The sequence below is a fragment of the Bubalus kerabau genome, chromosome 21 (assembly GCF_029407905.1).
Source record: "Bubalus kerabau isolate K-KA32 ecotype Philippines breed swamp buffalo chromosome 21, PCC_UOA_SB_1v2, whole genome shotgun sequence".
Lineage (NCBI taxonomy): Eukaryota > Metazoa > Chordata > Mammalia > Artiodactyla > Bovidae > Bubalus > Bubalus kerabau.
Window position 1 is genome coordinate 36,179,397 of NC_073644.1, and position 15,042 is coordinate 36,194,438.

A 15,042-nucleotide genomic window follows, 5' to 3' on the forward strand; every position below is an offset into this window, starting at 1 on the left:
ATGATGTGACATAGATTATCATAAATGGTGGAATTATAAATGATGTTTTTAACTCTTGCCTATAAATTTTCAAAATTGCTACCATAAGCATGGATTGCTTTATCAGCAAAAAAAATTTCTCTTAAAAATAAGATACTTTATTTTTAAAATATATCATTGCCTTTTGGATATCATCAAAGCTGTACAAAATACAGAACTAGAAATATATGTATATAGCTAAAAGATCTTTTTGTTTTTATTTTGGTGAGTGAGTGTGTGTGTGTGTGTGTGTGTGTGCGCTTAGCCGCTCAGTTGTGTCCGACCCTTTTCAACCTACCAGGCTCCTTTGTCCAAGGGGATTCTCCAGGCAAGAATACTGGAGTGGGGTTACCGTGCCCTCCCCCAGAGGATCTTCCCAACCCAGGGATCGAACCGAGGTCTCCTGCATTGCAGGTGGACTCTTTACTGTCTGAGCCAGCAGGGAAGTCCATTTTGGTGAATAGTGGACATAATTTACTGGGTATCAAAATTTCTGCCCATCCAAGAAATATTTCATATGGTGCTTGAAATTTCCTTTACTCAATTCAATTATTTAGTAAAGGTTTTTGTTGGTTGATTGCCTGGTTTCCCCCGGAAGTACTGGAAGGGTAACTAAGCCACTGAGATTTTGGAAATATATTACAGAGGTAGTTCGTGAATTGGAATGTGAATTGGGACCACCTGGAGGGTTCATCCTCCTAGGGTTTGCATGGGGAGGGGTGTCCAGACTGGGGCCCATAATTTGCATTTCTAAGAAATTTCCAAGGATGGTCCTGCCATCTGGCTCAGTGACAACATTTTGATTACCTTGGAGAAGGCAATGGCAACGCACTCCAGTACGCTTGCCTGGAAAATCCCATGGACACAGGAGCCTGGTAGGCTGCAGTCCATGGGGTCGCCAAGGTCGGACACGACTGAGCGACTTCACTTTCACTTTTCACTTTCATGCATTGGAGAAGGAAATGGCAACCCACTCCAGTGTTCTTGCCTGGACCAGGGATGCAGGAGCCTGGTGGGCTGCCGTCTATGGGGTCACACAGAGTCGGACACGACTGAAGCGACTTAGCAGCATGATGCATACTAAGTTATCATCAGTGAGCACACCAGGCACTTGAGGGCAAGCAGATTCATGAGGCCAGGAGATCGCCAAGGCTGAATGTCCAGAGGGAATCCCTACAGTTTAGTGCTCAGCCAAGCAGGTGTACATTTCAAGGCTGAAGAGGTGGGTAGGCAAGTCGGTAACTGCAAAATCAGTCAAGGGGACAGTCGCCTTGTAGAATAAGGATGAGAACATTACCTGATCATGGTCCTACCTCCACTGGCTTTGATCATTGCTACAGATGTGTATTTAGTCTTTTCACTGTACATCGGCTTCCACTGTGGGGAGGAGGGATCCTTGCGTCCATTTTCCTAACTTCAAAATGGAAATGACTGTTGCTTTTGAGTGATCTTAATAATTAAATCTGAGGGGAAATGATACCAGAAGTGCATATAACAAAAATAAGTGTCAGATCAAAAAAAGTATAAGGCTCGAAAACGAAGATGCTTATTTATCTCTGTGTTACTTCACTTCACCTAGAACTTACGGACTCTGGTCCCACCTTTGCGTCAAACTTCCCGGGGGTGGTTGCGGGGGTGGCTCTTCTCCCACGGGCGGGTTCCCTGCCATGCTCTGCTCCGCCAGCAGATGGTGTGGTTCTAGAACTTTTTTCAAAAGTGGGCTGAGAGGACAGAAAACAGATTGGGCGGCTCTGAGGCATCGCCCACTGCCACGCTCCGCCCGCTCAGCTCTCCGATCACAACACTGTCAGGCCACCGCGTGGCGCCGCCCCCAGATTTGCCAGAAGTGCCTAGGCACCGATTCCTTTGGGTAACTGGGTTTGGAAAGAGAACTTGCTCGAGGTGCTAATTGGGTCCGCTGAGAAGTGGCATCTTAATTGGGAAAACTGTCCCCACGCACCCCGATTTGCTAAAACCTTCTCGCCCTCCCATTTCCAATCGAGGAATGACAAAAAGGGGAGAAAGGAGTTAAAGCATCAAAACCACACACTGTTGCGACAACCCCAGAAATATCCTTCCCAGGCCGGATTCCAAATGTTCAGCTCTACCCGGGTCTCTTAGTCCCTGGCCCCACGCCGCGGCTGAGGCGGAATTAGTGCAGAGAGGGGACTGGGAACCGGCTGTGACAAGAAGCGGTCCGGGCCCCCACTAGCCCCGCCCATTCCCCGCCCTCTCCCCGCCCTCACCCGCTCCGGCCCCGCCCCAGGACGGGCTCTCGGCTCGGACGGTTCCTCCCAGAAGTGGGAGGAGCCGACGACGCCTTCGTCCTTCCTGACCTGCGCGCGCAGCCCGCCGCAGCCGGCGCCTGGTTTCCTCCCTCGGCGGGCGCGGGAGCCGGAGACAGCCCGGGGCGCCGAGCCGAGCCTGCGAGCCAAGTCTCTCCGACATCCGCAGCCCGTCGCCACGGCAGCATGAGCGTGCGCGGCCCAGCCCTCGGCCTCCTCCTGCTGCTGTTCTGCCCGGCGCAGGTGAGTGGCCGCCGGCGACCCGGGCAAGCTGTGGGGGACGTGGTGGGGCCGCGAGTCGGGGAGGGCGGCGGTCTCTGCCGCGACTCCGGTGCCTTTCTCCGGCCACGTCCTCTTCCCAGTGGTCTGGAGGACGGTGGCAGCTGGGGGCTGCCTGTTTGACCTGTTTTGAGCTCATTTCATCCGTGGTCATCTCATTTCTGGGTTTAGGATGTGGGATCAAGAAGGGAGGAAGAAAATGGGTAGAAAGGGATAGGATTATCATTTTAACCTGCCTCCCCACCCCTCCTTCATTCTGCCATTTGTACAGGAATTGTTTATAAATTTGTTTAGGAGATCCGACTTCTCCCCTAAAGATGAAGGAGAGTGGAGAGGTAAATAAAGGTTAGTCCGGCACCAAATCGGAACTCACCTGAGTGCTTCACGTAAGGCACCTTGGTCTTCCAGAGACGGCAAGTTACTTCTTATCAGCTCTCTTTACATCCATGGGAACGGAGGCCCGCAGGTGCGGGGGTTAATTGAATTTCGCCTTGTCACAAACCTAGCCGTGGAGAGGATGGGCCTGGAACTCCTTGGGTCTGCTTTCCCTTGCTTTGGTAGCCTTGGACGTGAGCGCCTCACTGCTATTTGTGTATCTACAGTTTTCTCCTTGAAAACTGTGCGGTTGGATGTTGTGGGGGATGTCTAAGGATCTAGTGCTGATTAAACCAGATCCAGTGGGAATCCCGAGCCCTGGTGCCCACTCATAGGCGTGTCTATGATGAGGGTGTAGTGAGTCACAGGGGAAGGCTGATGAAGGGGTTCCCTGCACTAGAAAAACCTCTCTTTGAACTAGATCGTTCTCAGCAGGGGTTGGGTGAGGCTGACCTGGGAAGGGCCTCCTGTGGTGGGGTGGATGGAGGGTGGTCAGCCCTGTGGGCTTTTGGAAGAGCACATGTCTGGTGCCTGGTGGGGAGGAGAGGCAGAGAAAAGCAGGTTTTCAGAAGGTGGTTTGGAATGGGGTCAACCCGTAGACCACCTGCTAGCTCTGTGGCTTTGGGCTCATTACTCTTCCAAGCCGAACTTTTACTGAAGATAAACAACACATCATAGGATTATTGGGATTCTTAAGTAACATGGTGTATGGAGGGGCCTCATCACAGTAGTAAAAACTCAAAGAATGGTAGCAGTTATTTGCTTTGAAAATACAGCTGTTTGGTTTCCTTTAGGTTTTAGGTCAGGATCTAATAGGCAGGCTTCCGGTTAAGTAGCTTTAACTTATCTCTGAAATCGGTCAGTGCCTCTCCTCCTAGGACTTCTGGGGTAGGTCAGAGGTTGGTCACAAGTTACTTGCAACGTTCCTGGAAGCCTTGAGAAGGTTTGTGAATTTGAATTGGAAACACTTCTGTTGTATTTAAGATTGGCTCCCTCAGGCTGAAAGGTGAACCCATTCCTGATCTCCTTAGGAAAAACGGTTTTGATGGCTTAATTCCTACCTAGGCCTCATTATGGTCCAAGTTCCTCAAGAGAAAAAAAAAAACTTTAAAAAATTACAGTCAGGAGATAGACCATAATGAGGCCTAGGTAGGAATTAAGCCATTAAAACCGTTTTTCCAAAGGAGATCAGGAATGGGTTCATCTTTCAGCCTGAGAGCATTGACGAATAAGCCTCTGAAATGGGAGCGAATGTAGGTAATCTTTCCCAGTCTCCCCCATTCCTTGATTGATGTTGTGATCAATCATTTTACTAGCATAAGTAATCAAGGGAAATGAGTTTTTTTTAATTATTATTATGATTAGCAAGTGGTTAAAAAGAAGACAGCTAGCTGAATAGGTCTTTGTATTCCTTCAGTGTTTGTCATATCACCCAGAACAAAGAACTCTCTTTCCTGGGTAACCCTTCCCCTCTTTCCGTTCCTAAAAGGGACTCTTGTCAGGGTGTTAATGGATGACACGTTACCTGTCCGGAAGCCTAGAGTGGGCCATCTCTAACCTGATCTCGGGTGCTTTGTCTGCTCTTCTCACCCACAGCTCTGTGAAGGGTGTTAGCTCTCTAGCTAAATAAACAAAGTGTTGTCAAAACCCTGCCCATCTTCCAAGGTCCAGTTCAAAAGCTTCATCATCTATAACATTGTTATTCCCAACTAGAATGCCTTTCCTCTGAAGTTCTAAATGTTCTTTATTTAAATGGCTGCAGCAGCTTTTGGTGTTTTGTTGTTGTTTAGTCACTAAATTGTGTCTCTGAGACCCCATGAACTGTACCCGCCAGGCTCCTCTGTCTGTGGGATTTCCCAGGCAAGAATACTGGAGTGGGTTGCCATTTCCTTCTCCAGGGGATCTTCCTGACCCAGGAATCGAATCTCTGTTTCCTGCATGACAGATGGTTTGTTTACCACCTGATCCACCGGGGAAGCATGTACAGGCTGGCACAAGACTTGGCATTAAAAGACCTGGTACAGATCTTGATGCATCCTCTTACCAGGAGTGGTCTTGGGCAAGGCAGCTGCCTCCTCTGTAAAATGGGTTAACAACTCTGCCTACCAGATGATTCATATTTAAAGTTCAGCAGATGTTCCACTTGGCCAATAACGTTTCACAGCCTGTTCCTGGCTCCGGTGTGGCTTCTCCAAAAGCCAGTGATAGATCAGAAGTGGATTTAGCCTGCTGGCCCAACCCTTGGTTCAGTTGTCACCTTGAGTGAACATTCCTTAGCGGGGGGAAAAAAAACCTGGGGACGGTATACACCCCATCCGCTTTCATGGTTTTATTTGATCTTGTGGCTGTTGAATTATTTTTCAAACTCGTAGGTGCTGGAGCTTATCTAAGACCAAACTAGTAGTATAACCTCGAGCAAGTCAGTTAAACTGCAAGCCCAGGGCTTATCTATAAAGTGAAGACTGGCTGAACCCATCTTACTCTAAAATGTATCTTCAATACCCATCTGAAGGCGTGCCTGGTGCTCACACAAATTATCATTTGTTATGTGGATACGTTTATCCCAGATTGGCTATAAAACAGAATTCCAGAGAGTTGTGTCAGTAAAAGTCAGACCAGTCCAGCCTCCACCCCAAGTGTCCTGTCATATTTATTTGATCTGCCTACCTGACTCCAAAGGATACAAAGCTTAATCTCTGGACAGCATTCTCCGGGCCACCCCCTCCACCCTTGTCCTGGGTTATTCTGACTGGCCAGACCAGCCCTGGTATTCCAGCCCTTGCCAGAGCTGAAGCTGGGCGTGTCTCCAGGTTCTGCCTGGAGCTTTCCTCATCCAGGACATCAGCAGAGGTGAAGGGACCTGGCCCTGTGCTCCACCTGTGTGGGCTGGTCAGGTTACAGGCATGGGGCTGGGGACAGTCCTGGATCCTGAGGAAGTGAGTCAGGACTTGACGACTCCCTGGAGTTGTACGTAAAGGGTAGTCACTAGTTATGCAAGTGAACAGTCCTGTGTAGCAGGAGGGGCATGGTAGCAGACGGGCCAACTCATCCCTGGCATGTTGTCCCAATCTAAGGATACATCAGTGTACAAGCCGAGCTGGAGTTCGAACAGTGCAGCAGCTGTGGGATGGGCATGGTGGGGGGGATGGGAGGGAGTACGCCTACCTTAGCATTCAAAACCTTGGTTCTCATTATTGGTTTTGTCACTTACCAGCCAGGTGACCTTGGAGAATCCTCTCTGAGTTCTAGTTTTCCTACCTGTTAAAGTCTGCGATGCTACTCCATAGGGTGTCTGATAAAGAACCCAGGGGAGGGAAGGAGAACTCACTCAGCTTTATGCCCAGAACCTGATTGATGTTCAGTGAGCAACTGAACGTGAGTTACTTAATAGCCTAAAGTATAGGATTCTGTTGCTGATGATCAGAGCTTCTCCATGTGATAAGATGTGCTTTCACAGAGCTCCCAATTAGAGTCTGCCAGAGTTGCTGACATATAGCAGCTGGGGCATTTTTTTTTTTTTTTAACTGTCCTGAGCTATTCCTATTATTATCGAAAGATGCTTCCCTATGCAGTCACATATCCATTAATTAAACTTTAGAGCATGTTGTGAAATAGCCATATAGCTTAACCTTTAAAAGCAGAGACATCCTAGCCTTGTACTAAATTCTGGGTTAAAGCCAAAGTCACTTCTTACATAATCCAGTCAAGCTCCTTTAACTTATCGTGTATGTTTGGATGTTTTCTGAATCAGGGAGCACTGGATGAGATATTAAGATTTCGGAGGAAGTATAACCCCCAAGCTCTGCCCTTTAGGATTCTACAGTCTTACAGGGGAGTCAAGACACCAGCAAGAAAATACTCTTGCAACCTCTGCCCACATACACAACTTCTCCATTCTCATAAATATATGAATTCTGTTTCATCCTGGAGCAGGAGCCTGCAAATTGGTTGTGGATGGTTTTCTTGGGACACACCCATGCCCCTCTTTTACCTGTTGTTTGTGGTTACTTTTGAGTTACAGCAGACAATATTGAGTATGTACCACAGACACCTTAGGGCTCACAAGCCTACCATATTTAATACGGTATCTGGCTCTCTTAGGAAAAGTTTAGGAATTTCCCTGGGTGGTCCAGTGGCTAAGACTCTGTGCTCCCAATGCAGGGGGCCTGGGTTCCATCCCTGGTCAGGGAAGGAAACCTCGAGTACTGAAACTAAAGAGTCCAAATGCTGCGACAAAGATCCCATGAGCCGAAACTAAGACCCAGTTCGGCCAAATAAACACGTATGTGTATGTGTGTTAGTCGCTCAGTCGTGTCCGACTCTTTTTGACCGCATAGACTGTAGCCCGCCAGGCTCCTCTGTCCATGGGATTGTCCAGGCAAGAATACTGGAGTGGTTTGCCATTCCCTTCCCCAGGTAATCTTCCCAACCCAGAGATCCAACACAGGTCCCCTACATTGCAGGTAGATTCTTCAGTCTAAGCCACCAGGGAAGCCCAAATAAATAAATATTAAATAGAAAAAATTTATCCACCTTGTCCTGGTGGATCCACAGGGGAGCTTATGGAACGGGCGTGTACAGAGCTCTGGGTGCAGGACGCCTGGTGACTTGAGCATTGAGGAAGGATGCCCATGAGCACCTCTGAGGCCACATCTGAGGTTTGCTCATCTGTAAGTTGGACATAATAATAGCACCACCTGCCTCTCCCCAGGACAGCTCACCCAGACCAGGTGAAAGGAGTCAGTTAAATTCAGTGTTGGCAGTGAGTCTTGGGTGAGGCTTGTACAAAGGGAGGCTGTCCCAAGATGTGGGGTTGGGGGAGACTGAAATCTGTGGAGAAAACAAGGGACAGCAGACAAGGGCTAGAGTCTGTCCTTGGGCACCTGGATAAATACAGTTACAGTTAGTTCAAGTAGAGCCAGTCACGGAGGGTAATTGAGATTTGTTTGAGAATATGTATTTAAAAGTTAATTCACTTGTGTTTGAGTAGGTGCATCTATATAGGTTTACCTTTTGGGGGAAATTGAAAGCCCGGAAGACCATGATCTAATACATCAACATTTGTTAAATCTGAGGAATGGGATAGGGGTGGAGAGCTGAGGGGGGCGCCCCCTGTTATCTCACATATACTTGTGATGTCTGAATAATTGTGATCGGTGGGTATTCTGTAATTAAAATCTATGATCATTTATTTTTGACTTTTTAGGAATCGGTCAAATGTTTAAATGCTTAAATAAGATAGTTCTTGTGGTCACGAGTCACCCTGTAAGAGACTGGTTGGTGCCCATGAGATGAACTAGGAAGAATTATCCTTGTTTGGGCTTGTCTCCCGACCCCACCCCACCCCACCGCTCAGTGGAGCTTTTGCAACACTTATTACTAGAGACGCTGAGTGTGTTAGTGACATTCAGACTCATGGTGTTTCAACTGATGGTCACTCTACTCTGGTTAATCTCAGTATAACCAAGAACATGCTCTCTGCAGTCCTTGCCACTGGACTTTTCTCTTAAGTGGTGAAGGACATCTGAGCTCTTGTTTTGTGTCAAAATACACATAAAGTTCACGGTTTTAAAGTACAGTCAGGGACATTAGGTATATCACATGTCATGCAGCCACCACCAACCATCTCCAACGCTGAGCTCACATGCAGTCTGGTGCCCTTGGAGCTGTGTGTGTGTGTGTGTGTGTGTGTGTGTGTAGTTGCTCAGTTGTATCCGACTCTTTGTGACCTCTTGGACTGAAGCCCACCAGGCTTCTCTGTCCTCGGGATTCTTCAGGCAAGAATACTGGAGTGGGTTGCCATGCCCATCTCCAGGTGATCTTCCCTACCCGGGGATTGAACCCAGATCTCCTGCATTGCAGGCGGATTCTTTTCTGTCTGAGTCACCAGGGAAGCCCCCCGTTGGAGTCCTGGCAGACTTCAAACCTTGGTGACTTTCAGTATCAGCAGGATCTGCCCTTCCTCAGGGGAGTATGGGTATGAAGCAGCAACAGGTGTTCTTGTATCAGTAAAGGCAGCTCTCACCCAGGCACCTTGCCTTTGGAAATCACATGGTTCCCTGGGAAGACAGGTGTGTGGCCTGTGCCCAAGCCCTTGGTCTGGGTGTCGGCTCCTGCCACCCTCACATTCCAGGGATTCTTCCAGGGATCTTAAGGTGTAGCCCTTGTCTTTGTTAATAAAGTCCTGGCCGATGCAGTGCTGTGGCCATTTGGAGACCGGAAATTCCGGTCATTAGGACTGCAGCTAGGTTCTAGACTGGCTGCAGGGATGAGCACAGCCCAGTCAGTGGTCCATAGAGGAGTAATCCCGGTGGAGCGTAAGGAGTAAGTGCTCCAGCTTCCAAACCAGCCAGGCCTGGCTTTCCCATTTCTCAGATGTGGCCTCAGAAGAGTCACCTTACCTGTGTAACCCTCGGTTTTCTCATCTGTGAAATGGTGTTATTTTAGTACCAGATTCACACACCTGTTGTGGGGTTGAGCTGACGGGGGCACCCTTAGCCAGTGGCTGGCTGCTGGGTGCCATGGGGTGAGGGTGGTGGAGGTGGTGCCCGTGGGGACAGACCAGGTGGAGGGAGGTGGTGAGGTAGACAGAGGAGGCCTGTGGGCTCCCAGGGGAGGGTTCAGGGAGGGCAAGGGTGAGGGAGACGGCACCAGGGAGGCTTCCCGGAGGCTGGTGGGAGAGGACCCGGGGCTTTAAACCCTACTGAAGAGGGCCTGGTGATGGAGGAAGGATTGGTTTCCTTGTGAGCATCTCAGCTGTTGTGGTTGGAAGTGCAGCTGGAGGGAGGTTGGGGGCGGTTTGAGTGGGGAAGGAAATGGGACCGCCTTTATGGGAGGAGCAGGTGAAGGGACCAACGTGGAGATGAGGTTGAACATGTGGGCAAGAGGGGGGCCAGGTGGTGGAGATCCCCGGAGAGGCTCGGGACCCTGGCAGCAGCTGGGCCTGGGGCAGAAGGAGGTGCTTGGGTTTCAGCTGTAGTTGAGCCCAGGGGAGGTGGAGAGAGAGCCTGGAGGTGGGCACGAGGCCTCCCCCACTGGTCAGCCATGCGGGTGAGCTCAGAGGGTTGCCTGCCTGCCCACAGGGTTGGGGGAGGCTGATGCCAGAGCAAGGACCTTCACTAAAGGGTTAATTGTATCTTGTTGAGAGTCTGTTTCTGGAACTAGAATGTTCTGGTTTGAATCCTGCCTCTGCTGCTCTTGGATTCAAACTCTCTGCCTCTGTTTGTTCATCTATAAATTGGGCACAATAATAGCACCTCCGTGAACTTTACTGGTGATCCAATGGTTAAGACTCCAGGCTTCCACTGCAGGGGACAGGGGTTCTATTCCTCGTCGAGGAGCTAATCCCACCTGGCATGGTGTAACCAAAAAAAGAAGAAGAAAAACCCAACAAAACACTGCCCTCTCGCTCATGCTGTAAGGATGTGTTGGGTTCATAAGGTGAGAGCAGTTAAAGCAGTGCCTGACACCCAGCAGGTGGGCTGTGAGCACCTTTGGGCCCCTCTGGTTCATGCTTCTTCAAGCAGATGACTTGGGAAAGCAAACCTAAGAGCAGTGACTCGAGCCCAGTTTTTTCCTGGCCTGGAAGAAGCTTCAGGTGGTTTATTTTGTTCAGGTCTTTGAACCTCTTTGGTGAAGTCCCATATACTTCTCGGAAAACCTGGAGAATAATTCCTTACTTTTGATGGGTGGTTCTTTCTGGCTTTCTAAGTGCTTTCTCATTTATTCCCGAATTCAGTCTGCCCACCTGAACTGTGACGTAACCAGGGTTGGGGTGGTCAGGAGTGAGTAGGAGGTGGGAGACTCCTGCTCGGCACAGCTGGGTGACCTTCAGCGGGTGCAGCTGGGCTCTGCATTTATTGAGGATCAGAGCCCAGGACTCCTGACCTCCCACCCCTCAAGCTCATTCTCCACCCCCATCTCTTTTGCCTGGTGGGTAGAAACACCTTTGCTTTGAAACAGATGGTGTAGATTATGAAGGATGATGTTGTAAATAGGACCGAGACAGCACTGGGTCATCTTTATTGTCCCGTAGAGCGCCGAGTGCTGAGGAAGGGGAACTTAGACTCCAGATACCTGTCTGTTAGTCATGCTAGAGCTGTGGGGGTTTTTTTTTGACTGGATTCCTGTCACTCCTGCGGGTGATAAGCCAGAGTGCCCCTTGGCCGGCACCTGCTTGCCCTGTTGGTCTGTTGAGAATTCTGTGGAGAGGGGTGGGGTGGGGTGAGAATCCCAAGGGGCGGGTCCCTGGTATGTAAGTTACAGGTCAACATCAGTAGTTGTTACCCTCCTTGGCTTACTCGCCTTTCTACACTTCAGTAGATGGATGATGGCCTTTTAGTGGGAAACCCAGAATCGGGAAGAGCAGTACTTTTCCTAGAACCACTGGGTTTACAGACAAAATTATGATTCTTTTTATATAGGAATGGTGGAATTTTGTAAGTTCTTGCCAAAGGTTTGGGACGTGGCATTGCTGAATGCTTGTCACTTCCTCATTTGTCTAAGTTCCCTCCCTCCCTTGTGGCCTAAACATATGACTTAATTAATCAAGCTGGGGTAAGTCATAATTGCTGGTTTAAAATATGGAAAGAATGAATTCAGAGGCAAGTCTTGTGGGCCCTTAGATTTCCCCCCCAGCATCCCTACATCTCCTGCTTTTCCTCCCACGTTTTCAGGGCCTGTTGTGAGGTTTGTGTCTTTTCATCAGGGACCAGCACTGCTCAGCTCCTTGCAGGGTGTGTGGGTCACGTGCCCTTGTCCTTGGAGACAGTTCACTCTCTTGCATCTGTGCCCATTTTTCAAAAATGGCTTTCCCATCAGGCACCTTGGAAGCCATGGTTACTTCTCAGCAGCCGCTGTTTCCCTGCAGGACAGCTGACTGCACAGTCATGCCAGCCATGACCCTGGCCAGCTTGGCAGAGCTTGGTGGCCTTGCTAATGAGATGAGTCACACTCTCGCACCCCCTGACTTTTCTGATGCCATGTGACTCTCACATGGGGAATAGGAGTGGCCCTTGAGAAATCTTTATGCAAGAGGTTTTACATTTCTTCAAGATTCTGAGGTGATTAAAGTATGCATGTTTCTTGCTTTTTACTTAAACTCAAGGACAAGATACTCATTCTTGCTCCTCCTCCTTACGTGTTGTTTTTTTCCCCACATTACTCATGGTGTGCTGATATTAATTAACCTTAGCAGATATGGAGCTGTTCTTTCATTATTTACACCTGACTCAATTCCTTATGGAGAAGGCAATGGCAGCCCACTCCAGTACTCTTGCCTGGAAAATCCCGTGGACGGAGGAGCCTGGTAGGCTGCAGTCCATGGGGTCGCTAAGAGTCGGACACGACTGAGCGACTTCACTTTCACTTTTCACTTTCATGCTTTGGAGAAGGAAATGGCAACCCACTCCAGTGTTCTTGCCTGGAGAATCCCACGGACGGGGGAGCCTGGTGGGCTGCCGTCTATGGGGTCGCACAGAGTCGGACACGACTGAAATGACTTAGCAGCAGCAATTCCTTATCCTGATGTGTAAAAATAGAGCCTTAGTAATCATAGACTTATAATACTATCTGGCTTTCTTCTATGCTGATTGATAGTGATTCTTGTATGGAACTGTCTCTTCCTTTTAATAAATAATCTAGCAGGAAGTAGAAATTATGTAAGTAATTTCTATTACTTCCTTTGCTGACTTCACAAGTCCGTTTTGGACTTTGCTGTTGTTCATTCACTAAGTCGTGTCCAACTCTTTTGTGCCCCCTTGGACTGCAGCATTCTCTGCTTCCCTGTCCTTCACTGTCTCCTGGAGTTTGTTCAGACTCTTGTCCATTGAGTTGATGATGCCATCCAGCTGTCTCATCCTCTGCCTCCTGCTTCTCCTCCTGCCCTCAGTGTTTCCGAGCCTCAGGGTCTTTTCCAGTATGAAGTCAGCTCTTCATATCAGGTGGCCAAAGTATTGGAGCTTCATCTTCAGTACCAGTCCTTCCAATGAATATTCAGGGTTGATTTCCTTTAGGATTGACTGGTTTGATCACCTTTCTGTCCAAGGGACTTTCAAGAGTCTTCTCCAGCATTGAGCTTTGGGTTTATTTGAATTAATGTTTTTCGAAATGTTCAACTAACTGGTGCCTCTGGCTTTTACTTTGCTTGGCAGGTACTGTTGGAAGCTTCTGTGAATGAGGGCGTTTTTTGGTGTTGAAATTCGTGTTATCCCTGAGGCCCTAGTGAACCGTTTTCTGTTGACGTTTGCAGGTATTTTCACAGTCCTGCATTTGGTATGGCGAGTGTGGAATCGCATCTGGAGATAAGAGATACAACTGCAGATATTCTGGGCCACCAAAGCCATTGCCACAGGACGGCTATGACCTAGTGCAGGTGAGTGAGTAATCTTGGGCTTTGGGAACACAAAACACTAATCAGAGATCCTCTGCGATTACACCGTAGATATTCCCCGTGGGGTGGGGGTAGAGGTGGAATGAACGGGCTACTCTTGTCCCAGATTCTTACCTCTAGCACAGAGAAGATAACATACTAACTCTGCAGGCGTCATTTTTCTGGGGTTGACGATACCTTGCTTGTAAAGTTTCCCAGTAGCAGGTTACTACTGAGGGACTTGGTCTTGGTACCTCGCATGTTGCTCTTTGCAGCTTCTTCAAAATACACTCAGAGTTAGCCTCTTTTGTTTCTAGACGAGGCTGCTGAGTGGCTGTGACTCATTTGTCCTCTGTTCACTTTAGAGGTTCCTCCAGTTTCCACCGAGAGCCTGTGACCTTTGATTGCCTCCAGGAATCTGTTTCTTGTCTCTTTTACCATCCCTGATACACAGGGATATTAGAAAAGAACTGGAAAAATCCAGGTTAAAAGACTGGCTTTAGAGGCTGCAGTTATCTAAAATCCAGCTGACACGGTAGCAGGTCTTCTGGACTTATCTGCTTCTTCCATCACAATTTTTAAAGGCATTTGACTTTTCCTGGAGTGACTCACAGAAAATAGCATTCTGGTTAAACATAACCAAGTAACCTAAAAAGAGGTAAAATGATTGTCAAGGAAAGAAAGGAGCTTCCCAATAAGAAAAAAAAAGGAAATGTCTGTACTGCCTCTACTTTTGTGAATTGCTGGTTATCTAGCGGAAATTTGATCGCCTTTTAAAAGAATTCTGCAAGAACTTTGCAAAGAGGTGTGTCACCCTTGTGTACCTAAAAAAGGATGATGTGCATAAAGTGGTTTCCTCTTTGAGGAGTGTTTGTGTTTATTCCACTTGGCTACTCTGATGTTCATGTTTTCTCTCCCAAAAGGAACTCTGTCCAGGGTTCTTCTTTGGCAATGTCAGTCTTTGCTGTGATGTCCAGCAGCTTCACACACTGAAGGACAACCTGCAGCTGCCTCTGCAGTTTCTGTCCAGGTGGGTTGACCGCCAGGCATGCAGAGAAAATGGGTTTAGAAGTTAGTTCTTGTTTCATTTTAAGAATGCTGTCTTAGGACTTCTCAGAGATAAAGAAGAACTTTTGATAAAGTAGTAATGATGAGACTTCGTTCTCGCTCTCGTTATATTCAGAATTGCTACTTGGTTTGCTTCTGAGATGTCTTCACCCCAAAGGGGACCTGCATTGTGGTCTGGGTCCTTTCAGACTTGAGCCCCTTCACACGGTGGAAAGGAGAGGTTCCGGGGATCCTGCCCGGGTCTCTGACCCCAGACCCTCCTCCACACAGTCCTCTGCGTCGCCTCCCTCCCCTGTTTCGCGCGTGGTTCTCTCTTCCTCATTGGAGCCTGCCTTTGGTGACTGTTCACAAGCCTGATCTGGCAGAGTCGGCTGGTTTTGTCAAAGTTAGTTTGCTGTCCACTGTGTTCTCTGTGGCCGGGGCAGTGAAAAGGGCCGCATAATAGATGTTCTCCAGGCTTACCCAGCAGTTTTCAAACTGAGAAGAGTGAGCTGGTGGTGGCCTTCCGAGCAGCATGTGTGAGCCCCCGGTGAAGGCGGACGGAAGGCCACGTGCTTCTCTGTGCAGGTGTCACTGCAGGTGACGGCTCAGGCGGGCGTCCTTGTTTCTTGCCAGATCTCCAGTTGGCAGTGCAGAGTGGAGAGCCAT

At 48.7% G+C, this 15,042-nt stretch overlaps 1 protein-coding gene across 3 annotated transcripts in view; it reads left to right on the top strand.

Moving 5' to 3' along the window:
• Positions 1-2,293: 2,293 nt before the first annotated feature.
• Positions 2,294-15,042, top strand: part of NPC1 (NPC intracellular cholesterol transporter 1) — a 43,489-nt gene continuing 30,740 nt past the window's right edge. Inside the window, exons 1-3 of one of the 3 annotated variants that reach the window (XM_055559731.1) lie at positions 2,294-2,546; positions 13,207-13,329; positions 14,250-14,356. In XM_055559731.1, coding sequence (XP_055415706.1) covers positions 2,490-2,546; positions 13,207-13,329; positions 14,250-14,356 — 287 coding nt within the window. In that variant the 5' untranslated portion in view covers positions 2,294-2,489. Of the gene's footprint in view, positions 2,547-9,874; positions 10,008-10,035; positions 10,398-13,206; positions 13,330-14,249; positions 14,357-15,042 lie in introns of those variants that run through there. The other 2 variants (XM_055559733.1, XM_055559732.1) reach the window with 2 other exon arrangements.